Below are 27,252 nucleotides of genomic sequence, written 5' to 3' on the forward strand. Positions count from 1 at the left end.
TTTATGAAACAAGGGGTTGAGATTGAATAGTCTTTACTGTGATATATTATATGATATGGAGTACTGTGAACTTGTTCATTAGCTAAGACATGACGAAATCATCAGGTGAATGCATGCAAATTTCTGGTAGAAACATGTAACATATTATGTGAATTCAAAGACTCCTACAAATGCAAATTGAATAGTTTCTGTGTAGGTTAATCTAAACGGCAGTCATAAATATTAAATTGAAATTGTGCAATTGTAAACTATATAGTGGAGTACACTTATCTCATATCATCAACAAATTAGCACTTTGGTGGTTGACCACACATCAAATAATATGACAAGGAGCTATACCAGTATGAATACTGATGTACTTATAAATGAAGTGATATTGTTGACTGTACAAGGTTTGAGGCACGTTTCAGCATCACAAGCAATGGCACACTTCTTGGGCATTAGTAAAAAATTATTAGCAGTTAAGTAAGGAGGTCTCAGGCCAATTGCCCCAGCTGCATAGGTGCTGCACTATTATACGGTCTTGACACACAATTACCATTTTAAGGCAAGTGTTACCAAGACAACTGGTACATTACAGCTTGAATGAAGTGACAATTGTTGTGTGGATGTAGTGGTGTTCACATAAGAAGTATGTCACTAACTAATGTAGAAATGTGTGGGCTGTATGATAACATGAAGATCACTGCTATTGCTATTATTGGTTAAACAGTGCAAGTGATGTATAAGGATTCTCCACTTTTATGGAATACAAATGTACTATAAAAACAAGCTGCTTGCATAGAGTTAGTTAGAAATAAAAATCTTTCAGCAGAGTGACTAGTTTTAGAGTTAACTCGATGGCTTTGAGCAACAGAAATTTATTTGTGCTTAGTTTATTTTATACTGTAACTTGCTCAGTAGGTACACAGATGTGTACAAAACTAGTCAGCATTGATGGAAGTTCTGCCTCCAATGACCAGGTGTTCAGCAAAGGAGTTTACCATGTCAAGACCACACTACCATCCAACTCAGCAGAGATCCAGGAATTAGTGACAACTTTGCTTAAAAACATCAGCACTGTGGAGTTTAAGAGGAAGGGGTTTACAGGAACACTGCAACCAAAACACATTAAGCAAGTAAGCGATGTCCATTACATACATGCAAATAAGATGTATGAATAATATTTCAATTACAGCTGTGTAAGGATGAGCGAATCAAATACATCAGGCAACTGGAAAGAAGCCAAAATGAAATCAAATGTGACAAGTTGTACAAGGGTCAGAACGACTCTGCTATACCCGACAGATATATTATTATAGCAAAGGATGAGAGAGAGTCAACTGCATCTGTAAGTGATGTACCTACCACATGACACAAATGGTAACATTGTGAACTACTTACAATGCTAGTCCTACACAAGCTTTAGTGGGAGGTTTAACATATGAAGTGACTATATAAGGGTAGAGCATATGTTGTCACTTTTAAAGGAGTATAATAATCACTGTATATTTGGTGTTGTTTGTAGATCAGCTCAGCACAGATAGCATCTGATGACATTGATAGTTCAGTGATGATAGCTAGTGTTAAACCATTCCATGCCAAAAGAAGAGGTTTTGTGGTGAAAATGAATGAGGAAGCAGTTGATCATGTAAGCTAAACCACTTAATATGTCCTAATATGTACAGTATATGGTGATGTATAAATGGTTCTACTAACATTTGCTGTAAATGGTTTAATGGTAACTCCTATTTTAGGATAGCAATAGTAAACATTTCAATATCTTGCAGATGTGCCACAATCCCTTGGTGGATTATATTGAAGAAGACCAAGAAATCACAGTGGCATCAACACAGTGGCATCTTGACCGAATAGATCAAAAGAGACTACCATTAAACGACCAGTATTTTGCCCCCAATGATGGCTCCAATGTAGACATCTACATTTTTGATACTGGTATGTTGTCCATTATAACTAGCTGTTGTGATACCTGATGATTGCTATGTTTACATGGCAATAACTGACTTTGAATGTAAGCACATACCTGTTTGTTATACAGGCATCAAGTACAACCACAGTGAATTTGACAACAACAGAGCGGTGTATTCTGGTTATGATCCAGTTGACGTACTACGTAATGATAACAGAAAAGGAGAAGACTGTCAAGGACATGGTACTCACGTGGCAGGCCTAGCTGGTGGTGCAACACATGGTGTGGCTAAGGGAGCAACACTGCATAGTGTCCGAGTATTAGACTGTAGTGGTTACGGGTCAATATCAATGATTGTGCTAGGACTAAATCATGTTGTTAATCAAGTAAGACAACAAAGATCATCAAAGAAGATGAAGGCAATCATAAACATGTCACTGACAACAAGAAGTGGATTGTACAGTCGGGCACTGAGAGATTCTGTCACTGATGCCATTGATGCTGGGATATTAGTAGTGGCTGCTGCTGGAAACTATTACACCGATGCTTGCAAGTAAGTGCAATAATAACCAATGGTATACATTACACACATGTGTGTGACACTCTTATGTTAAAGACAACACAAGAAATTGTTTGTATTTCCCACATTGTAAACGATGTGTGATAACAAACTATCACTTTCTTTTAGGTATTCACCTGCTTCATATCCTGATGTACTAACTGTTGGAGGAACACAGCAAAATGACAAGTTATACAACACCTTGTTCTTTGCCACCAACTATGGACCATGTGTTGACATCTTTGCACCAGGACAGCAAGTACAAAGTGCTGGTATCAATGGGGAACACAGCTACGCTACATACGATGGAACATCTCAAGCTACCCCACTAGTGAGTGGAGCTGCTGCTATCTACTGGAACATGCTACCTGACAGTGCAAACGCTACTCAAGTTAAAGATGTTCTCCTCAACTCTTGCAATAAAAGGAAACTTGACATCACTGGATTTGTCCCTCCATCCTTTGTACAGCAAACAACAAACTGTCTTCTCTACATCAAGAGTCCACCACAGAGAGTATTTTATGATATTAAAGTTGAAGATGTAGAGAAGTTAATTGAAACTATGAAGGCACAGAAGTATGCCATGTCTTACGTACAGAGCTATAGCAATGTGGACAATGATATCCAATTTACCATTATATTCAACAAAATGGGAAACCAAAAGTTTAAAACAGTAGCATTCATCTCAGAGAATGACATAAAGCTTATTGATGACGAAGTAAGACCAAAGGGATTTCAGATAACATTTATTTATAACATAAAACTCAATGCACCAAGTAAATTTATAGTAGTCTTCACAAAGACCAAACATACTTATGACACTTATTTTAAAATCACTTCAGAGAAGCAGTTACAAGTACACAGCAAGGAAATAGTCCAAGGTATGGCTCTCTACTCTACATCAGTTGTCATAAATTACAAGCATAACATTCCTCTCTATACCACACTATACTCTAACCAGTCCTCTGTTTCAACAAAAAAATTCTACCGGACAGGTGCTCGTACTCTAGTAGGACGTATTGACAGCCAATTTGCAAGAGGCTACTACCTCAAGCACCTTACCAGCTATATAATAAATGGCAAAGAAAAACACTCGCTAGTGTTTCACCAGCAAACCAGACCAGCAGACCAATACCACAACATGTACGGTGTAATGCCTGATGAACTGGAGGCAACCACCACCAGACTGATAGCTGAAGGTCATATGATAAATGTTGTAGCAAGAATAGAATACTCACCAAAGAACAATCGGTACATTATCACTTATGAATCATGAGAAATATAATCATAATTTTTATCATTTGTTTAACATTTCAGTTTTAAACTGGTTTATATTTTTAAATTTTTTTCTTGAACACATCAGTGTACTACACAGCCATATCATTATATGTACATGTCTATCTTTGTATAATTTATATGTTAAATGATCCACTAGATACAAAAATACAACTTACGGTCTCCACCATTGTGGCAATACTATCCTGATCACCCTAGCTAAGCCTTTTCTAAATCCACTGAAGACTTTTAATCTATAAGACAATATATGCTCTGTTATAACACATTTTAAAAATCAATCACTACCATCCATAAACCGTACCACTTTTGGTCTGCTACTGCCAAGCTATGCTGTCATCCATTGTGTGTTAGTGTGTGTCCTAGATACTTTATTTTATCTATTTTCAGTCTGTTCTTGTTTCTGTCTGCGGTATTCCATGTATTACGTTCTTGGTCACTAGTCCAGTGGCGCTTGCTCCTTCACATAAAGAGGAAGGGTCTGGTCATGAAGTTGTAATAAAGGAATGTAATTAAGCAATGTCATCACAATAATGGTGGCAAGAATGGTACAACTAACACCCATACAAAGTAAGCATAGTTGTTAATAAACGGCTACTAACACACAACCAAATTATTCAGGCAGCGTCGTGAGTAAAATACAAGGCTCTTTACTACCTCCATTTTTTGCTCTTGTATAGAACACCCTATTGCTGACTACAGCCTTAATACTGTAAGAGTGTGCCCGTATATATTAAGCTGTTAAGCGCATACCCATTTCTCATACTTAATCATGGTTGATAAGCGCATGTGGACAAACTAGAGGTGCAACAATATATCGATATATCGCATATCGTATCATTTTAAGAAAATATTGCTGTATTGATACAAAGTTGAACTGTATCGAGATATCAAGTATTGTGATATATCAACATATCATAGCTTGTTGACATGGCTGACAATCAAATTATCATACTTAATGCTTCTCAAAGAAAAAAATAGCTCACTTATTTCCCTTAAAAATGACATAGACCATTGTTTAGACTCCACTTTGTATTGTGCAATATATTGCTATATCATGATACACCAGAGGCAATATATTGATACGTCTACACACTGTATCATTACAACTCTAGGACAAACACGAAGTTCCAGAAGCCATACAAGAGAAGAAATGCTAGAGGTTTGCTAATAGTGTACAGTGCGAAATTTCACAAAGTACAAAGCCAAAATATGTACCTTTTAAAATTCTATACTTACCAAGTGAAGTGGTCTTCAGTAGTATGCTCCCATGAAGGATTCAGTGCACAAAACTGGATTCAAAATATTGGTACATGTAATGACTGCAGTTCACACCTCCCCAAGAGAGTGAATCCATAATCACGAAGTTATTTATTAAGCACATGCATTTAACAACTAATCACAAAATTATTTTCATGAATTTTTATTAGGCATGTGCACTTAACAACCAGACTCTGCGGTATAATCTTAACGCATATTCACAAAACTTTGTGACAAACTCTTCCTTTCACACATTGTATAATCCTACAGTATCTATGGTACTCCAAAATAAATGTCACAAATATTACCAATAATACAATCTGATTGGTGTTACCTGTTTTCTGTAAAATTTGAATGCTAGAGTGATGACCACCTTCCTGGGACAGGTGCTGCCAGACTACTTGGTCACATGACTACTTGGTCACATGACTACTTGGTCACATGACGTAGTTTTGAGAATTGATCGTGTATATTGAAGCCACGGTATTGATTACTGCTGAGTTTTAACATAAGAAAAGCTTTTTAATGACACAAAGATTTTATCCAACATAGGTTACAAATCCAATGGCTCAAGAACAACTTCAACAAATGCATGTTTAGTGTCAATCTCGACACACACACACACATACACCTCAACATACGCACACACCTCAACATACGCACACACACACACCTCCACACACACACACACACACACACACACACACACACACACACCTCCACACACACACACACACACACCTCCACACACACACACACACACACACACACACACACACACACACACACACACACACACACACACACACACACACACACACACACACACACACACACACACACACACACACACACACACACACACACACACACACACACACACACACACACACACACACACACACACACACACACACACACACACACACACACACACACACACACACACACACACACACACACACACACACACACACACACACACACACACACACACACACACACACACACACACACACACACACACACACACACACACACACACACACACACACACACACACACACACTATATATATATACACCACACTACACTACACATAACACACACACACACACACACACTTCGACACACACACACTTCGACACACACACACACACCTCGACACACACACAACACACACACACAACACACACACACAACACACACACACACACACACACACAACACACACACACACACACACACACCTCGACACACCATGATATTAGAGATCACAGTGACGCGAGTCACAGCAAATAATTTAGTCTCGTTCTCAGCCGCCCACGCGCTCGATAAGGTCTTCGCGTGATCGAGCGCGTGGGCGGCTGGGGATGAGATCTCGAATAACCCACAATCGAACACCGCGAGCAAAAATCTAGGTACCGCCAATAAAGTAGTTCAGTACGTCGTGGCGAGGTTCTAGTGTTGTATGTGACCACAGTAACAGTTCAGGTTAGTTTTAGTGTATGGTACATTAGTCTTGGTATTATGGTACTTGAACGGAACATACAAAAACGTATTTAGTTACCCAGCTTAGTTTGGCTCTTCAGTAAATCTGTAAGACCTATTGCGGCAAGGATCTCTAGAGATAGTAGATACAACACCGTGCTGCACGGAGAAATCATAAGGATAGGGAGTTATTACCTTTTTACCGCTTGTAATTGTATTGTACGTGTTATCATCACCATCACCCTGGATGTTGATCTGGACAGTTTAGATTCAAGTCAGAGTTTAGTTAGTCACTTGTATGGATCATCTACATGATTTAATTGCTAAGTCTTGTTTTTGCATGTTAGTGTGTTAGGGGTTAATTAAATAAGTACCAGATTACTATACCATAAACAATAGCCCTGAATACATGTACATACCATACCATATATCCAACTACTACACTGTTGGTGTATTATACAAATCGCTGAGTTGTAAAAAAAGTTCAAAGAATTGCTGGTGTGAAAAATACGCAGCCATTTCTTTGCTTCCACCCCTTTGACATCAAAGAATATGTATACCAAAAATTATGTGAGAGAATGTTTAGGTATAAACCTTGGGGGGGGGGGGGGGGATTAGTTAATCCAGAGGGGCCAGTACCACCCCTAAATTAATCCCTGATGTCAATAAAGTAGGGTGCACTGCTAGACTGACTATTTTTCATAGAGTGCGTATTGTTTGTTCTTTGAAAGACACATACTTTTTCATAGCCCAGTTGATTTTAGTTTAAATATCGCTTATTTTTTTATCACCAATCACCAATCCTTGTTGCACTTAAATACAAGACTCAATTTTTAAATGTATTTTTCATTCAAAAACCTTAAACATTTGCATAGAACTTGTTCTCATTTGTAAGGTAAAAACTAGCTGTCAGTAGTTGGAACCCTTGCCATTAGGTATGGATGTCCCTGGTTTGAATCCACATTGATGTTTTTGTGTTTCTGTATATGACTGTTCTATTAGAGTACTTTAATCATGCTACACATGTTTGGTTTTCATAACTTCTTATCTTCGGTTAGATTTCATTTTGTACCTTGACGACTTACTGAAGAGTACGATAGGTTCTTCTATGAAGTAGTGTGTTAGAAAATACATTAGTTGTAAAAAAATCATAGAAAGAAAATTGCGGTAGTACCTTAGCTAATGTATGACTCCTAATTTTATGTAAATTGGATAATGAATGTGTGAGTTATTTGCATGTTGTGAAAAGGAAAGTTTGAAGGAGGTTTGTACCTCAAAGATAACTGTATTAATTAATTTGTGTAGATGTCCCACTATGAGGGAATTTCCATGATAAAAATGGTCTGGAATTATGAAGCAGATGCAGTAGGAAATATGTTCTCTCATCAAGGCCTGGATACAAAGATTTTCAAATAAGATACTATGTTGTGTAGAACAGTCAATGTGTTTTGAATGAGCCACTCGATGAGGTCTTCAAAGACAGTAGTAACTTTGGCTTATATATATACACTCCATTTATGATACAGCCCACTCTAATATAAAAATAATGTACATTGTAAAATTGAGTGTGGGCGTTTACTATGTACAGTACATAGATGATAGAATAACATCGTGTTCCCACATGTCAACATCTTAATACCTGAGTGTTCTCTCTTCCAGCAGTTGGCCTGCATGATATCTTGGTACAATGCTTAATACAAATAATGAAATTTATGGCTTATCACGTGCCTATGAATTTTAAGGATGAGTCATGTATTTAGTATCTGCACAAAAGCAGCCAAGCTGTGAAAAAAGGTAAAAATCTGTATTGTTAATATTTATTAGTGTTAACATCATTGCAGCACTCCACCTATGATTTCTCAACTTTTTCACCCAGGCTTTTTAAGGCCGCACCTTTTTCACAGCTTGGCTGTTTTTGTGCAGATATCACTCCTTTTCGTAATTGCAAGTTCCAAAGCCAGCCTGTATGGTTGGTCTTGACACTTCCTTTCAACTTTTTCCCCTTAACTAGCTACAGGAATCGTCACAGACTGCATGGCTATATGTATTTACGAAGAACTGAAACAAGACGAATTTTGAAGGCACATAAATTATATCCCAATGATTGCTGTGTAGATTTGGCTCGAATTAAGAATGGGACATGTCCTACTTCCACAGCAGAAATGGTTAATTACCATTCAAGCACTATAGAGCTATGGATACATGAAAACAGCATTTTCTTGGTTCCGTAAAATGAGTATGTTGCCCACTGCACTTGGCTGCACAACACACTTGATATAGGCTATTTCCATTGTCAGGGGGGGCTATTTCCATTGCCGGGGGGGTAATGCATTATTTATGCAATGAGTTACATATATTGTTACTTTTGTTGTAGCTAAGTAATATAACGAAATATGCTATAAAGCTGGTAATATAACTCAAGTTACTTTACTTGCAAATGTAATGCGTTACCTAAGTATTGAAGTTACTGTAGTGAATCTTATTTCATTACTACAAGTAATGAAGTTACTAACCTTGTTACTAATCTACTGAGCCATGGATGAAGCTTTATTTCGTAGTACTCTAATAGAGCACGAGCACTTCAATACAACGCATACAGAATGTTCTAGAATTTCTACTGATAGTAGAATTTCAATTGATAGATCTGCGAGTTATCATTCTAGTGTATTAAACCAGAACTTTCATTTATAAGGTAGAAATTAAGTGATGTTAGCAACTGACAGCAGTGGCAGAGTGGTAAAGGGCTTAGGTATATAGGTGTGGAGGTCCCTGGTTCGAAACCTGGAGAATTTTTCCGATGTTTTTGCATTACTTCTGAATGACTGTTCTATTAGAGTATCTCGATTGCACTTTTTCACATGCTTGGTTTGCTTTATATCTCCTTAGCTAATATTCTAAGTACTTTCAAACTGCAAAGGTTTGCACTACGATGGTAACTTCACGTACAGACTGATTTTCAAGTTATTTTGTCAGGCGGATTACCCTGTAGGTGTGACAACAAATCACCTTTGCAATTTTCAAAGTCGTGCATAATTCCGTTGTTCGTAGTTCAATCTGTACAAAAATTGGGCTGTAAATGTGCTGCATTATGCTCTTACTGCCCTCAAATTTTGAAGTCAATTGGCTAAAGCATGCACGAGTTATAGGGAGTGGAGTGAAAAGAAGAAAAAGAAGCAGAAGATGAACAAAGAAAATAAGACAAACTTTGAAGACGTATATCTCAGTGATGGCTGGATAGATTCAACTCAAATTTGGAATAGGAGGTGCCCTACCCTGAGGGAGTTTCTGCAGCAAAACTAGTTAATTTCCATTAATGAATGTGTGAAAACAGCTTTTTCTTGGTTTTTGTAAAATATCCACTTGTCTGTTGTGCATCCGCACTAGCTGTACTTGGCCGCACGACACACTATTGTGTGTCCTGATATAAGGTAGCGTATAACATTTTTACTGCTTAGTAAAAATTAAGAAAGAAAAAAGATTTATCCCCTTAACAGAAAAATTACAAGTACTACCACTGCTTCTTACATATGTTAAGGACAGTTTGATTTTGGGTTGGTTGACTACAGAAAATCAACTGCACAAAATCGCGTGCTTGGAAGTCGTGTGTTGTTTATTATTCATGTGTATTGTGTGTGCTTTATTTTGACAACTAAATGAAAATTGTGTTCTTCACTACTGTAGAATATCATGTGATCACTTGAGCCATAAACTATGAGACGTTGTTATATACAGTGGTTGTTGTGGCCAGTCTTGTGTCTAACTGTAATCTTCGTGTATATACAGTCCACAAAGCAGCATCAGCCTACTGGTAGTACTAAAAGTTCAGTAACAGAGAAATCAAGTAATAATATTATATCTAAGTTTAATCAGAAATTTCCCCGTATTTTCATAATTGGTTTCGGCAAAGCAGGGACCAGAGTGTTGTATGAAACACTGCTGCTGCACAATAACGTAGTGGGACCCAGGCAAGAGATGAGATTCTTTGATGAACATTACAATAATGGTTTCAGCTGGTATCTTCACAAACTGCCCTTACCAAAGCCCAATCAGCAGGTTGCTGAAAAGAGTCCCAGTTATATTCTTCATCCTGAGGTGTTGGGGCGGTTGATAACTGATAGTAAACTTGTTGGTGTGGGACTGGATGAACTGAAGTTTGTGGTGATATTCCGACACCCGATTGTCCGTGCTATATCAGAGTATGTTGAGTGGCAGATGCTGAGGACTCAGATGCATCAGAAATTATTACCAACTTTTGGTAAAGTAGCACTAGATTCCAAAGGGAAAGTCACACATTTTAAGCCTGTTAATCACAGTATATATGTGCATTATGTCAAACAGTGGCTGAAAGTGTTCAGCCGAGAACAATTTTGTTTTGTCGATGGTGATCAGTTTGCTGAACATCCTTACGAAGTGTTTAGCCAGTTGGAGAAATGTCTTGGCCTGCCTCCACAGATCTTGCAGCAGAATTTTCACTGGATGAAGGACAGAAACTTGTTTTGTTTGTCTCGCAATAACATTATAAAATGCCCATCATTGACCAAAGGAAGACCTCATCCGTTTGTAAAGGAAAATGTCGTGGACGCTTTGATGGACTACTATAAACCATTTAATGAGCAATTATATGCTTTAACTGGTGAGAACTATGGCTGGGAAAATAACTATAAAGGAATCAACTTCTTGTAGTAAACTATGTATAATTTTATATTGTGTGTAACTGATATCATCAGTTGTGTATTACCCCAGTTTGAGAGCATATATGTAAATACAGTATCCAACCTTGTACCATTTTTCAAGTAGGGTTGTATGTTGTGAGTAGGGTCAAACAGATAGTAAAACCATTAGAGAAATCCTATTGCCCTTGTAAGCTATTTGCAATTGCATGGTTCCAGTAATATTACGTGTATTCAACATGTTGTAAACAACAAGCGGTATTTTAGAAGTTTGACTGTAATACTAGAACTTTGTTTGGCGTAACAAACCATTTGATAGATGCAGTGGTCAACAAGACAATCATCTGACATGAAAGGAATACAGACAGATGGAGAGGCAGTGAGATTGTGTGTGTGTGTGTGTGTGTGTGTGTGTGTGTGTGTGTGTGTGTGTGTGTGTGTGTGTGTGTGTGTGTGTGTGTGTGTGTGTGTGTGTGTGTGTGTGTGTGTGTGTGTGTGTGTGTGTGTGTGTGTGTGTGTGTGTGTGTGTGTGTGTGTGTGTGTGTGTGTGTGTGTGTGTGTGTGTGCAGGCTAAAATAATGGTATGAGTACTGTACAACTGACCTGTACATGTATACTATGTACTAGACCTATGTATGCGTACCCATGCAGGCAACTATGTAATATTGGTAACATCTTGATGTTTATAGTATTCCATTATTCAATAAACAATATAATATGTAAAGTGGAGTGTTAAAAATGTAAATACAGATTTACATACAAACATTATAAAACTAATCATAATAAGTTAGGCTAGACCAGAGGGAAATTGGAAATATCATGATGAGATGATCTTTCAGAAGTAGGAGGAGAATGAGGTGTCTATATAGGACAAACAGGTAAATACAAAGTGTATACTGTTATTGATGAACTAACCTTCATTCCTATTCCTTTCTGGAATGGGTCGGTGGTAGATATTAAAGGCATGGTGGTTAATAGTAATGGCTTACTGGATGTGCCCGTACTACTTAATGGAGTCATTGCCGATTGTTTCTTTGAGTCTGTATAATAAAAAACATCCGGGATGATTCTAGTAACAATTATTTTCAAATTTAAATACCACAAACTGAACAATATGATATGGTTAAGATGTTTAATAGTACATGGTATCAATTTGTGCATACCAGAAATGTCTCCTTTAAGATGAGGTAGTGTCACTTTACTTTGCTTTGGTTTGACTTTAGTGTTTCTCGATAGTGCTGGGGACACTTGAGGTGTAATTGCTGTGTACTTCTCTTCCCTTAAAACTTTCTCCTGAGCTGGGAGCTTTATTTTCTGTGGTCTATTACATTGTCAGTATTAGAACACTCCAATAGAACAATATTTACCTGTATGGCGGCACTCCAGAAATAATATCAGAGTAAGCCTTCTCTGATAGTTGGTCAAAATTATGAGATAAGCTAGTCATTGATATAGTACTGGTGGGTCCTACTATTGTACTGCTAGGACCAGACCTAATAGTAACAAATGAAATATCAGTTGATTGATATTTGGTATGTACCTTCCACCCAGTTGACTATGAGGAGGTGATATTTGTTTTGGAAGGGAAGTCCTTCGTTGTAACATTGGAGTAGGAGCAGTGACATGAGTCATCAGTGGTAGTGTGTCATCTGTAACAGTCAATGACATGTTGTACAGAATGATTGTGATGACATTAATGGTGAACATTTGTAAACACTCATGAGGTACTACACAAGAGTCATGCATGCACGCACGCACGCACGCACGCACGCACGCAAACACACGCTACATGTACACACACTATGCCACGTGTGCAGGCACATGTATACACACTCACAAACATAAAGCCATGTATAAGTACAGTTATTGCTACCCCATGAACTAGCTGTGCACCACTCAGGTACTAGAGTCAGTGCAGTGAGATATTGAGGTGAGTGTTTGCTTTCCCAGTGGACACTAAGTCACACACTCAGCTTGGTATACTAAGATATGAGTAAAGTTCTTGCTCAAGGAGGCTTGTGCTGGAACCTTACAATTACCAGGCTGGCACTCTCTAAACTACACATGCACATGTATACACGACTGTACTTTATACATAAACAAATAATACCTCTTTGAGTCATGCTTGTTTGTGAGCCATACACTGGAGTACCAGCTATGGATGATGGTTTGTGGTGTGATTTTTTAATTTGTGCTATCTTCTGCCGTACTTCATCCAACATTGGTCCGTTATCCATAGTGTGGGTGGTGTGGTATTTAGCGGTGAGGTGGGTATGGTGGTGATGTTCTTGAGATGTCTAACCAGAAAACAGTAACTCAATGACTTTGTCTTTCCCATGGCTTGATGGACAAAATTTTCAAAGTTTGTGGGGACATTAAAGGCAACAACATTAATTACCATCTCACTAGGGACTATTGACATGGTTATAGTGCACTGCACATACCGCGTTACTTTTTGTGGCTTTTTCTTAAAACTGAAATTTTTGTCCCTCAAACAATTCTGGTTACAGCTTGTGGCTGCTTAATACCTTTTTATGTTTTTTCTTTTTCTTCTTTTCCTCTACTGGTACAGTAATATCTGTAGCAGCAGATGTGTCATAACCATTGGACATCTGGCTACCATATCCATGGTGGTGGTGGTGGTGGTGTGGTGGATATAAGTGTCGTCCTATGTAACAAGATCATTGTTAGGACAACAATGATAACACGTAACACCAAACCTGCATGGTCATCAAGTGTTGTTGGGTGGTGATGATCTCTACTAGTTAGCTGGGCTTGTATGGTAGATGATTCTCTCTGTATTAGTTTATCACTAGCTTCTTTGGGATGTAGGTAGTCATGTAAACTACCATGTATTGTAATTCCTAGTGTTTTTAATAGTGGATTGTCTTCATATTCCTTTTGAACTTTTTGCCGTAATTCAACTGTAAATTTTTCAGCAAAGTTATCATGTGTAAAGTATTTGTGTTGTAGTAGTTGAGTACATGATGACCTCTCAGTAGGATCCAACTTCAAACAACACTAAACATGATATACAGAAGACAGTCGCTGCACTGACTGAGAGTATGATGTTACCTTGATGATGTCCATTACAAGTAGTCCACTGTGAGGGTATCGTTTCTCTAGTGGATTTAGTTCTCTTGCTTCAGGTAGCCTCATGCCAACAAATAAATCATTTTTTCTAAATACTTCTCGATGTTTTGCAGTTAAGTTTCCTATTCATTAAAATCATTAAATTAACACATGTGCTAACAGTAACAGAACTTTCCACCAGTTATTTGGGAACAGTCGCATATTGAGCCCTATATGATGCGGTCTGTTGGAAGTTAGTCACTAATCTGCTACATTGCAGCAGCTGATATTATTATAAGGGACTAAGAATTAAAATATTTGTAAGGCAACAAGTGCTGCTTTTAAATATACACTGATTTTCAATGATTTTTAAAGTGCAATTCAAAACCACTTCAAGATTAGGATCTACTAACTACTATAATTTATTTACTGATGACAAGAGAAGTTGTATGCACAACCTCAGCTAGGTGCGGGTGGTACAGGAGTAGCAGGGGGTTACCTTACCAAGACATTTGATGATGAGGTAGATCTGGTCAATGTCAGAGTCTCCTGGAAAGATTGGCTCACCAGAGAGCATCTCACAAAACACACATCCTATAGCCCAAACATCCACCGCTCTACAAGAGTTACACCACTCAATACTAAGGTACACAGATAAGTTGTTAAAAACTCACTTGCCATAGTCAGTGTCACCTACTAGTAGTTCAGGAGACCTGTACCATCTTGTAGCTACATAGTCTGTGTACACTTCCCCTGGATTGGCTAATGGGACAATATGTTGTGAAATAGTTACTATGGTGAAGTTAAGTGTGAGTCAAGTAGGCACCAAGGACAATTTAATGTCAATAATAGTCGGGACTAAACTCTACACACCTACTACTAATCCATGCCAGAGGCAACAGTGACATACCTAAAGTTCTTGCAAATCCAAAATCACACAATTTTACGACTCCTTTTTTGGAAATTAGAATATTTTCAGGTTTCACATCTCTGTGTATCACCTGTAAAATATGAGGACAATAACCCACTGTAATATGACACCAGCAAGATTGCACTCTCAAGCAACTCACATGATGCAAATGGCAAAACTCAATTCCTTTAAAGACTTGCCAAATACACTTGCGTACTGCTTGGGCTTCCATTCCAGTTGGAAATTTTTCCAGGTCATCGAGCACTGTGTGATCCACAAACTCAAAAACAAGGAATAATCTTTTCTTGCGTCGAAATACTTCAATTAAATTAACGAGATTCTCATGTCGAAGTTGCTATATAATAGACATTACAACACAACTTCAACAACATATTTGTTGAAGTGACCATGCATGGTCCAAAGTTATTATGATGACATCAGTTAATTCATATTAAACTAGCACCCTGGTATGATAAGCTTTACAACATGTCACTACAAACTGTTCATAGTTACAGTAACTCCCACACCAAATACAAAAATATTAGCTAAGTAGTTACGGAAACATAGTAACTGAAGCCATATAACAATTATCACATGTAATGTGTCACATTACTAACTGTAGCATTGTGATGAAATTAAAAATAATTAACCATCTATTTACAACCAGGAGCCTCACCACATATACCTAGTGGCATTTATGGGCTCTTTATACAACTGAAGTTGCAATTAAAAATCTTAAAAACGGTTCTGGCTACGTGTAGAAAAGAGGCAAAAGTGAGTCGAGCCAACAATCTTTGGTCCCAACTATAGTGTTCATTTACTCAAGGTTCCACTGTAGATGTTACACTATGGTCAACAAGTTTTTGTTTGTTTGTAAGAACCCAACTACTTTATCATACCAACAGTGACACTTGGTAAGTCCGGGATGCATTACTCATATGGTTCCCATGTCAACAAACATATATTAGGGTTCAAAGGACTTCTTGCTCAGTGGTACTCCCCAATTACATTACATGATGTCAGTAAATGGCTTCGTGAATGCATTCAGTAGTTGAACTTGATATTGTCCTCTACACTGATGACATACACAACACTAAAGTTCACAAAACAGGTTTAAACTTTTCAATTTACTAATGTGCAGTTTTACGTCACATACCTTCAACATGCGCACTTCGCGAAGTGCAATTTTCTTCACCATTTTATCTTCTTCAGATTCAAGGAACTTTTTGATGGCCACAATTTGTTTTGTTTCACGATGTCTACACTTCAGCACCATTCCATAGGAGCCCTCACCCACCAATCCAAGGTTCTCATATTTCTCCATACCTCAATATCTAAATTGGTTGGTATACAGTAAAACCATGAGGAATTTAATTCATCAATTAAGTAACCAAACTACTTCTAAACAGTTTATCCCAAAAGTGACCACATATAGAATACTTATGTACACTTGTGGTTATAATGATGATGTGAAAATCAGACCTCCACTAAACTGAAGGGTCCTACCTACACACACACACGACAACAATGAGTATATCATGTACGCCAGTAACCAGCAAGTATTTGACATGGACTATATAGAAGACCAGCTAAACAACATGGCACTAACTGACAAGTTATTTCAGGGGTCTTGTAACTAGCTTATTAGGATATCTCCCACGTACCTACAAATAAAAGTTCACCTCACCCAAGACATACTAGGGTACTAGCATCAAAACAAGCCCACACACATGAATGCATACATGTACACACTCATGAGCATGCCAGCGTGCTATTTGCCATGTGCACACACACACACACACACACATACACACACACAACACACGCTACATACATACTAAATGGCACATGTAGTCTTGGGGCATACTGTATGATAAAAGTCTGGTGGTGTTAGCTAGGCTTCAGGACTGCATGACTGCGAAATCACGTGCACTTTGAAGATTAAAATGGCAGTACAGCGTTAACACTTCCAATAATGTTGCACAGTAAATCTCTAGAATCTTTAATGTCAAACATGACCAAGCAAGCAAGTGTACTAAGAAGCACATAGCACCGCAATTATGAAGGCAGCTGTTAGCACCAAGTATAATATTATTTGATACCATGACAGGTGTGAGCTTTAAGGCAGAACTATAACTCACAATTTAAAGCATGTGTTAAATGAAATACAGACATGTTATTTTGAGGATGCGTCCACACACACACACACACACCCTGTGATGTGCCATGTTTTACCACATTATCAAAGATTACATAACTACTCAAGTCGAACCACAGGAGAGTATGCTTCTCTTAACCATCACACCATCAAACATATGTGATCCTTTTGTTATTTACTCAACCTATCCTAGACTGTCACGAATGGAACTGTGTCACTGAAACAATATACCATACAAATGGACCACGCCCCCATGTGTGCAATCACTACCACAAATGACACATCACAGCTCGACAGAGCGCTACTTTGTGTTGAAACAGAGGCGACTATGTAGGTGATGTGTTCTTTGTAGTTGTACGTAGTTCATTTCGCGCATGGTCATCCAATGATGAATATTAAAGCACATCATCACCGCCCCCAAAACTCGGCTAATACACTTCAGTGATCAGTAGTCGAAGGCAATGAAGTCATCGAATACTTTACAAGATCACAAACAGTTCATGTGTCACACCACGGGTACACTTACTGCAGATGACTGCTATGATGATGATGATGATCGCTTCAAGTGTCTACCCATGCGTACGCCACCACTACAAGTAACTTATTCGCTATTGCTGCTGCTCTTTGCGCCTGATCTTTCCGCGCGATCAGTAGGTGTGTTTGTTTATCCGCTGCAGTCCCCCACGTTGTCCTATTACTTTGTACAACACGTGATACTATAGCAACGAGAGGGGCGTGGCTGGCCGCAAAGGTCAAAGTACCGCGGTGTGCTTTACAGTTCTCAGCAGTAGTAGTTTGTTCGCTGTAGCTTTGCTTTTTGCGTTTTCCTTTGTGTTTTATACATAATTATTCGTATTACGCTATTTTTATTTTTTTACTCCGACCCTAATGGCACTCCCTTCCACCCACACGTCTCTATGGAAAACAAGCTAGAAGAACAACATAAAAAGAAAGAATTTACCTACAGAAAAGACACCTACAGAAGCCCAGGGAATGTCAGTGAACTGGTAGATGCCCCTCTGCGACGGCGAGATCTACTGCCGGGGGCACACCAGGACGCTTAGAGCGTGATCGAGAACCACGGATGTACATGATGGAGGAGCGAAGCAAGGAGAACCCCAAACTGCAACGGAGCCAGCCCATCGCCACTGAATATGGGGAACTACTATTTTTATACTAACAGGCCTCAGACTTCACCTGAAACCACACCAATCAACGATTGTGATACTTGTATTACTTGTGATAGACCAATTGTCAATGACTATCTAGAGTGTGTGGTGTGAAAGGCATCAGCACCGAAGTTGTGCAAGGATAAGTGCTGATCAATTTCCTGCCCTTTGCAACCTTCCCAAAAACATTGTATTTTTTTTTGTTGTGAGTGTATCAATTAACTTCCTACTGCTCTTATCACCTATGACAAAACTAAAGAAGCTTGTACTACTATTGAAAACAAATTAAAATCAGTACAGGATACTTTGTCCAACAGGTTTGATATGTCAAACTTAACAGAAGCACATGCCAGAAAAAAAGACATCCAGAATCTAACCACTTTATTCAACCAGTATCAGCTTCTATCACTAATGTTATACGTATTGGAAAACAAGGTAATAAACCCAGGCTAATCAAGGTATCACTCTCTTCTAGAGAAGAAACACTCACCATCCTTCGTAACCGATGGAACCTGAGAAGCAAAGAGCACCCATCACACGTCACCAAAACTTTCATCACACCTGACTTGACTCCACTAGAACAACAAAAGAGCAAACAACTTCGTGCAGAACTTAATAAGGAAGGAAAACATTATAGAATCAAGCATGGTAAGATAATTCTGAGGGAAGCAGTTACTTTCCAAAGCAACAAGTAAAGTCAGCCAGCTCCAAACAATATGTACATGTAAAACCATGCAATGAACAAATTAACGAAATTAAGTTTGATGTTGTGTTCAACATTTACCACTCTGTAATTATAGAACTCATTTGTACCATTATCTGTGTTATATACTCTCTGTGAGGTTTACACAGTAATAATAACAGTGCCAAATGATTGATTTTCGTGACTACCTGAATCAGAAGTGGGTTTACACATAAACAATGTTTATTAGGGCTGTCAGGAGGAGAACTTTCTCCCCTCCCCCTTCATGCTCTCAGATTCAATCTCAGAGTGTTTACTAAGTAAATTTTTTTTTGTAAAAGTTGCAAATGCAACCTTAAAATGCATGCTCTCAGGTTCAGTATCTAATTGTCCATTTTAAAAAGTCTCCTGCTACATATAACTACAGTATACGACTAACAAAAATTCCTATACACAAAGTGATGGCTATTCAACATAATTTTTATGAGAAGCCAAGTTTACCTTGCTTCTTAGTTATCTAATAGCATGCTTATCTTGTCGTTAAATTCAATCTGAGACTGTAATTTTGTAAATAGATGAACTTCTTCCTAAGACCATCCAAGAGTGGAACAAATTACTTACTAAATGCGATTCACTCAATAAATTTTCTGATTACTAACATTTTGCTGACAACCAAGGCTGGATCTACTTATTATTTTATGTATATTTGTACCTATTAGTTATTGTACATTGTTGTACTGGAGCTGTGATGTTTCAGCTTCCTGGGATACTATCAGCAACAAGCTGCCTATCCCAGTTACAAATCAAGCAATCAAGAAATTCTAACCAGTTCAATTCCAAAATGGCATGCATAGCCAGCAAAAATACCCCGATGTAACCTCAGAAAGCCCGATTTCAAGAAAAAAAATTCTTAGTATTTTACCATGAACTGATCGTGAATATTCAATATCTATTTCTTGGAAGACATTCACCCATGGAGACCTTTTAATTTTGCTGGTGCTTTGTGTTATCATACAACGTTGGTCAATACAATATCTCAGTGATTTCACACAAATCATTTATTCAACAGATTGAAAAGTGCACTACTAATAGAATTATGGGACAAGAGGTAAACATGGTTGTCCTAGATATTATATCATTATGTCATCACTACTACAACTCATGCATCAAGCTTTACCCAATCACAAAAATCAAAATCACTCACGATACAGCTTTAAATGACTAACAGCTATACATATATATATAGACTTTCACCTGGTCACCCCCCAACTTCCTGATCCCTTCCGAAGGAGAAATCCTAGAATAAACACCGCACACAAACCAGTATGTGCACATGGTCCTTGCAACAAAGGTACAACAATGGCCAATGACAACTTGGTGTATGAGAGTGATAGCTGCATCTCAAGTTGTCAAAGTAAAATAAGATTTGACCAAAGGAAATTAGGTTAGACAGCTGCACATACAATGTACGAAGGCAAGTATGTAGAGGTGAAGCAAGTCTATGTACTGTAGAGGTGAAGCAAGTCTATGTACTGTATGCACACATTTTGCAAACGCAATAGCTGTCATGAAATTGAGTACAGTGTAGAAATTGGTGGGGAATTATTATGGGAAAACATTTCAAACGGTACAGGTTGGCACATAGTTAAATATCGTCAAGATTCACTTAGTGCTGTGTATCTATTGTGATGTTCAACAATCGGTTCTCTGATCCCTCTTGCCATGTTGATCTGTTGTTGCTGCTGCTGCTGTTGTTTGATTGATTCTTGATCACTAGAACTGAAATGAGATCAAGGTCAAATGATATGTAGATCAATAACATAAAAAGATAAAATTATATGGACGATATCTACAATGATGAAATGTGATATCATTATTGACAAAATGGCCAATTTAGTGTGCAGATTTAAGAGACATAGAAAGTAAACGGAATATTGTTCATAGTTTTAATGTAGAACATGCAAAAAGATAATTACTATAAGAACATATGTGACCGGATCTATGAAAACCTGACACAATCGCACATTTTTCAAATTCCTGTTTATTAAATATATAATCTACTTAAGCCAGGTGTACCCTCTGGCAAAGTTTCAGCCTCATATGCCAATAACTTTCTGAGGTTTAGCCCTACGAAGTAGCAACAACAGAAAAATTGATTTATACAGCAAGTACAGGGAAAATAAATTACAGGCGCTTACTAAAATGGTTGTATCTTAGGAACAGATCGGCGTACAGAGCTGAAATTTTCATCATCATGTTCATCATGAATAGGGGAATTGATTACTGGGTAAGTTTGTCCTGTTATCACCAGGCAAAATTCGTGAAGAAAAATTGGTCACGTACGAACACTTCAACCAAATAAACACCCATAACTTGCATATCCTTGGGTCTACTGTAACAAAACAAAGATTTTCCAACTCCTCTTGAGTAGGTGAATAAGCTGATATCCAGGTTTTTATTGTTAGTCCCTTCCTTTACTAAGAAAGAGGCGTTTTAAAAATTTACAGAATTTTTTAATAATATGCAAATATTTCACCCATTGTATTCAATGCTTTATACTGTAAATTTAGGTTTGTGGGATTGTGTCAGGTTTTCGCAGATCCAGTCACATATTGTGGTGATGGAAAATGGATCCATTGGACAAAAGATTTAATTTTGTGAAATCACACATAGAAATGCATACCTTTTTGCAAAGAAACATCATTGTGGATATTGTCCACTGTTAGGTATAATTACTATGCTTTTAATGCAGTAGTTACAATGTCTGAGGACATTAGGCTTAACAACATGTAATTTTCAACTTTATTATCAATATAATATCAAAGGCATAAATGGACTGCCTAGACAGACCCGTTCCAAGGAAACTTCTTATATTACAGTATACCCTTGGTTATCCAAACCTCGTTTATCTGTATCCAAAAATGGAAATGACTGTTCTATTAGAGTATTTTCAGTATAGGTGTATGTTCTATTAGAGTACTTCAACAGAACTCTGTATATAAATGTATGGGCTTCAGTTATCTGAACAATTCACTTATCTGAACACTTTTATCATTGCCTGAGACCAGAGGGGTTCAGATAGTCGAGGGTTCACTGTATCTAATTGATAAGCACCATCCCTTCTTGAGAAATAAGGTCTGGTTTATAAGACTTACCTTACATGGTCACTACAATGAGGTGGTCTTATTAGTGAGGTCACATAACTATGTTTGGGACCTACTTTACATGGTAACAGTAGTCTTATTAATGGGGTAATGAAGTAAACCTTATGCTCAGGGTTTTTGATAAGCATTTACTCGGTGAGCCAAACTCAGACTTCTACTGCTCCACCAGTATTAACTTTCTGGGCCATTCACTTCATGTTTAAAGTACATTAGCCACAAAACTGAATTAGTGCTAAGAAATGTGGAGCAGAAGCCATTGGGTGTGTGTTTACTCTGGGCCAATGGAGCGCCATATGGTCTTATCAAGCTTATGCTATAGTCTGTTTGTGCCCTTTGCTTTTTCTTCTTTTTTTGTTGTTGCTAAAAGCTCTTGTTACATGGACAGCTTCCCAGCCTATTTTATGGCCTCATAATTATTATAGAACCTTAACCCTTGCTGATTATGACAGTGAAATTTGATAATGTATTCATGTAGATTTTGTGTCAATGGTACAAAACCAAACCTGCTGTCAGAGTTTCCCAAACCCTAATTTTTATGGGGTTACTATATATCTACAATTTACATATCACTATAGAACACCTGATCACATAACAACAAGTATCGGGTGAAATTTCAGGACCATCAAGTCAACACAATATCCATTTTCTTTACCACAAAATCCATGGATTATAGTACAATTTACATCCTTGCTTTTGAATGTAAACAATAGTAACATGACATTGTTAACTACCTTTCCTCTTTATTTGATAAAAGTGATGGAAAAGCTTGCTGGCTGGTGATGTCTGGGGGTTTCTTAGGATAGCGGGAAGGTTGCTTCCTTCCTGATGAGACTTGTTGCTGCTGTTGTTGTTTATTACGTAGTGACGGAGGGACGTATTTACCCATCGACACATTAGGAACCTCTGGAATATCATCAGCCTCAGCAGTAGTAGTAGTAGTAGTGACTGGGGCTAGCAAAAGAAATAATAACAGCAGGTATCAATTATTCCCAACCAATTTCCAAATTTGGACTAATACATTTTCGTCAAACAAATTTATTGTGCACTGTAAATGTGGAGGCTAGTAATAACTTCTATCTTTCAAAAATAACTAAGCAATTCTCCAGTGTTTAGCAAAAACTTGCAGTGTGCATTAAATGGAATCTTACTTGGTGTGACTGTTGCAGATGCAGTTGACACATTCCACGGTCCTTGTTTACCTCCTTGTGCAGCCTCTTCTATGTTTTAGCATAGCAACAGACACAATTCTAATTATTGCTCACTTTCTGTAATATCTTCTTTGACAGGAAGTATCTCTTCTGAAGCATCCCCAGTTTCTTCCGATTGGCTGGAATAAATTTAATTTGTTTACTACCAAGTAATTTATTGTGTTTTGTGTGCAACTACATGGTATGGCTACTATTTTTTAATCACCTTCTAGGGAGCCCATATCTGACAAGAGTTACTACCATTCGATGGTTGCATTAATGAGCTTCACACACTAACTCAGTATGGTGGCCATCGCAGCATTACACAATGTTTCTATGTTTTACGAGAGAAATCATTTTGTTGGCCCAAGTGATTAACAAATCTTATACCATAACGATTACACAATCAAGTACCAGACATCTATTGTTATTTAATATGGTAGTAATACTGTCAATACATCAACAGTCACATGCATGAAGTGTCCACTAGGACTATGTAACTCCATAAACAGCGAAAGTCAAACATGGCTGCCGTGTACTACAAAAAACAACAAATCTTTTTTAAACAATTCATTATTAGGACATTATATGAAGGCACATGCTTGAGTGTGTCGCATTATGGCAGCACAACAAAGTGAAGCAATGTGGAGGTGAAGTTGAATGGCACAACGGAAGAATGGTATCACAGACAGGACAGGACAGTCTTTCTACATTAACTAGTGACACGAAATTACTCCGGTGGACTATTCCAAGTTGTTCCTTTGACTCAGTGGCCTTCCTACTGAAGCACCTTTGCTGCCTTCACACAAAATAATGGAGTAGCAGCCGATTCTGTATCCCTGTTGCACATCAGAATGATGTAACTAACGATATATGTTATTAACACAAGACACCATCCTGTAATGCTGGTAGTGTACGGAGTTGCATGCTCCCTTGTACTTAGGATTTGATGCACTCCTGCACTTACCTAACAACTTTTCCCATTTATTACTCAACAATAATGCAGTATCAATTCAAGGGCAATATCATACAGGGATATTACCTTAAAAACATACCAAATAAAGGCTTTTGGCAATCCCTAGTACCTACCAAACTAGGTGGGTATACAATCACATCAGGAAAGGGTCTCAGAGATTAGACCATGGGATTTCAAGCTAGATAAACCAACTCCTGATCATAAAGTAAAAGACCAAGCTAGTCACACAAGCACAGCTATATTTAAGTGTGTGGACATAAAAAACACATATGGTAACATTTTCCAGTATATTGCTGGCAGGTACAAAGTAATTTCGTGACGTTTCCCCCCAGCAGAATTGTCGTGCATACTTAGCAGCAGTTGTTCTATCTTAAGTGGTGTTGCATCATTTTATTCTGATTGGTTCTGCCAAAAATTTTGGCAGGGTGTTAACAAACTGTTAATGAAAATTGGCGAATCCTACCAGATAATCTCTTTCCGCCCACATGGAAATACCTGGCTATGCTCACGAGATTCTACCACACTGACATCATACTGATTTCTATTCAGGGACCCTTATATTTTCAAAAATTGTTTCCTATGACAAATTAATGAAGACAATATCAATATGAAATGACTAGGTATGGTCACTATATGAATAAAAGAATGTTACTTCTATTCTCATCTGAAAAAATTGTGAGTGAATTAATTTCGTTGCCTTATACCACTCCCTTTTTCCTGGGCTACACAAACAACCAATTTTTTGTTATCACCCATAGGACCATACACCCACACATGCGCATGCACTATACACATATATATGTACACACACACACAAACTACAAAAACTATTTTAGGACACCAAGCCTGTGCCCTATTTAAAAAGGATTCATTACTTTCAGACAACTCACTTGGTTCCAAATGATTGAACTTTAAGGCTTGACAGATCAGCTTCAACTTTCTTTACTTCAATCCATTCATCATCTTGCTGTACAAATGCACCACAAGCTTTATATCTCCCACATTGTTGACCACATAGGGATGTAGGTAGTATAACATGCTTATCACAGACTTGGTGATCACCATTTGTATACTACCCATCAACAATGATCATTATGTATGTCTATATTCAAACTGATTCTGTATTGTGGCTGTGTAATACTACTATAGTAAAAACTATTTTACTCTGATGCGTTAAATTACATGATGAAATAAGGACACAGATAAATAATTAGTAGTACTCAATGCTGCCACTACTAGTCAGGTTGGAGATGTTCCTCACAATCATACTGTCTGTGATATATGGGGATCATCATATAATTGCTATTATTCGCACAGTTTACAAGTCATGTAATTTATCACTGTTCCAACTGACCCATTGTACAATATTACTGTTGATATACAGTACATGATAATTCATAATTGCTTTATCATGATACATCATATCAAAATCTCATTATGTGTCGTCATAAGTGTAAATGCTTGACCTATTAAAAAGGTTTATAACATGAGTTACTAACTCTTGCTATAAATACAGAACATTTTCATTTCTTAACACAATATAAGTAGTTGCAACCCTGCAGCTAAAATGGTGACTGTATTGACGAAATGGAGCAACAATGAAGTATTTAGGTGACAATACAGAAGAACAGGTTCGAAAACAACATAAGAATTTGAAATCAAACAATTATGCATATGAATTAACCAACTCCAAAGGTTGATGCTAACAGTTAAGACTTTATCACGTCTACTAACCATTCAATAGAGAACTGTAATCCTTTAACTCTACATCAACAATCTCTAAAATTGTGATTGTGTATTTCTGAATGAAGTGGGCCAAGCCTTTTTGTAGCGGGGTGGGGGGGTAGGACAAGACCACAAGAATGTGTAATAATGTTGCGCAAGTGAATAGACCCCATACAAAATGTAGATGAAGGGGCTCAATACATATTTTAGTTTGTTGTTTGCAATGGTATATTATTCACGGTTGGAAAAACGCTGCCATTATGGAGAAATTAGACTTACAACGATGGTGATGTGCGGCACTCACGACTTTCACGTCAACAGTAACAGTGGTCATCAATGATTACAATACAATTGTTGGTTGTATGATTTTATTACTTTCAACAGGTAGTACGACTGTTTAATAAAAAATATTTTGTTAGCGCTTTGTGGTGCACATGGTCTTGTTCTCCATCCCCCCCCCCCGGTTTTTGTGGTCTCTACAATTTATCCAATCACACTGAACTGATCTCATCCAGGGCAATCTGTTGTAGTACAAACAGGCTGAAGCAATCCATGGCAGTTAAGTGGGCCTGGTCACTGTACAATAATCACGTGGTACCACATGATAACATCTCCAACATGCAAATGACCCTTTGTGGCTAACCACGTGTACACCTGGTTTATTAAGGATGTCCTAATGTTAACCTATACTGTAAAATTATCTTAACCGTTGCATACCGGGTCTACGGTGCGTACGTCTTCATCATTCGTGAGGCTTTTCTTTTGCTCTTCAACTTTCTGTGAATCCTCCACTGCTTTTTTAATGGCGTCACTTGTAGTGTACTTCTTTTTCCCCTTCGATTTCTTCTTTTTAAAGAAACTATCCAAATCCTCGGCCATTCTAATACAACCAAGCCACTCGCTCGTCCAGAGACACTCGTCCTCGCACCCGCGCTACGTTAAAACATTAGAATATCTTTTAGGGTGATCACGTGAGTCAGTTTCTTCAGAAAATTTTAAACGAGTTTTTAGTGGCATGATCCGTTGT

General features: G+C 37.8%; 4 protein-coding genes and 1 long non-coding RNA gene across 7 annotated transcripts; 2 read left to right on the plus strand and 3 right to left on the minus strand.

Annotated features, from left to right (window-relative positions):
* The first annotated feature begins 806 nt into the window (after positions 1-806).
* On the plus strand, positions 807-3,926 carry LOC136259878 (uncharacterized). The gene is made up of 6 exons (XM_066053434.1): positions 807-1,118; positions 1,178-1,330; positions 1,508-1,630; positions 1,770-1,935; positions 2,039-2,462; positions 2,598-3,926. Exons 1-6 carry the CDS (start codon positions 840-842, stop codon positions 3,742-3,744), a joined length of 2,292 nt encoding a protein of 763 aa, XP_065909506.1. The 5' UTR covers positions 807-839; the 3' UTR covers positions 3,745-3,926.
* LOC136259881 (uncharacterized) lies at positions 1,829-6,369 on the minus strand. Of its 2 annotated transcripts, none has more exons than XR_010703381.1 (3): positions 6,272-6,369; positions 5,001-5,053; positions 1,829-4,242 (listed from the first exon to the last, which is right to left on the minus strand). It is a non-coding gene; the product is annotated as an uncharacterized lncRNA (long non-coding RNA). The 2 variants fall into 2 exon arrangements; XR_010703382.1 differs by having other exon boundaries at positions 6,282-6,361.
* LOC136259880 (heparan sulfate glucosamine 3-O-sulfotransferase 5-like) lies at positions 6,370-14,597 on the plus strand. The gene is made up of 3 exons (XM_066053436.1): positions 6,370-6,515; positions 10,194-11,145; positions 11,502-14,597. Exons 2-3 carry the CDS (start codon positions 10,224-10,226, stop codon positions 11,528-11,530), a joined length of 951 nt encoding a protein of 316 aa, XP_065909508.1. The 5' UTR covers positions 6,370-6,515; positions 10,194-10,223; the 3' UTR covers positions 11,531-14,597.
* LOC136259879 (cyclin-dependent kinase-like 2) lies at positions 11,859-18,050 on the minus strand. The gene is made up of 15 exons (XM_066053435.1): positions 17,849-18,050; positions 16,321-16,498; positions 15,325-15,519; positions 15,165-15,255; positions 14,929-15,016; positions 14,759-14,871; positions 14,258-14,397; positions 13,903-14,203; positions 13,711-13,850; positions 13,293-13,479; positions 12,723-12,831; positions 12,550-12,675; positions 12,346-12,503; positions 12,098-12,222; positions 11,859-12,043 (listed from the first exon to the last, which is right to left on the minus strand). Exons 2-15 carry the CDS (start codon positions 16,486-16,488, stop codon positions 11,975-11,977), a joined length of 2,010 nt encoding a protein of 669 aa, XP_065909507.1. The 5' UTR covers positions 16,489-16,498; positions 17,849-18,050; the 3' UTR covers positions 11,859-11,974.
* Positions 18,051-20,751: 2,701 nt separating this feature from the next.
* On the minus strand, positions 20,752-27,198 carry LOC136262048 (protein CDV3 homolog). Of its 2 annotated transcripts, none has more exons than XM_066056185.1 (6): positions 26,943-27,198; positions 25,391-25,467; positions 23,600-23,664; positions 23,486-23,551; positions 23,069-23,288; positions 20,752-20,952 (listed from the first exon to the last, which is right to left on the minus strand). In XM_066056185.1, the coding sequence occupies exons 1-6, from the start codon at positions 27,102-27,104 to the stop codon at positions 20,829-20,831; spliced, it is 714 nt and encodes a 237-aa protein (XP_065912257.1). In that variant the 5' UTR covers positions 27,105-27,198; the 3' UTR covers positions 20,752-20,828. The 2 variants fall into 2 exon arrangements, with proteins under 2 accessions (XP_065912257.1, XP_065912255.1); XM_066056183.1 differs by having other exon boundaries at positions 23,486-23,554.
* Between the last annotated feature and the right edge of the window lie 54 nt (positions 27,199-27,252).

This window comes from Dysidea avara, chromosome 7 (genome assembly GCF_963678975.1).
Source record: "Dysidea avara chromosome 7, odDysAvar1.4, whole genome shotgun sequence".
NCBI classification, from domain to species: Eukaryota; Metazoa; Porifera; class Demospongiae; order Dictyoceratida; family Dysideidae; genus Dysidea; species Dysidea avara.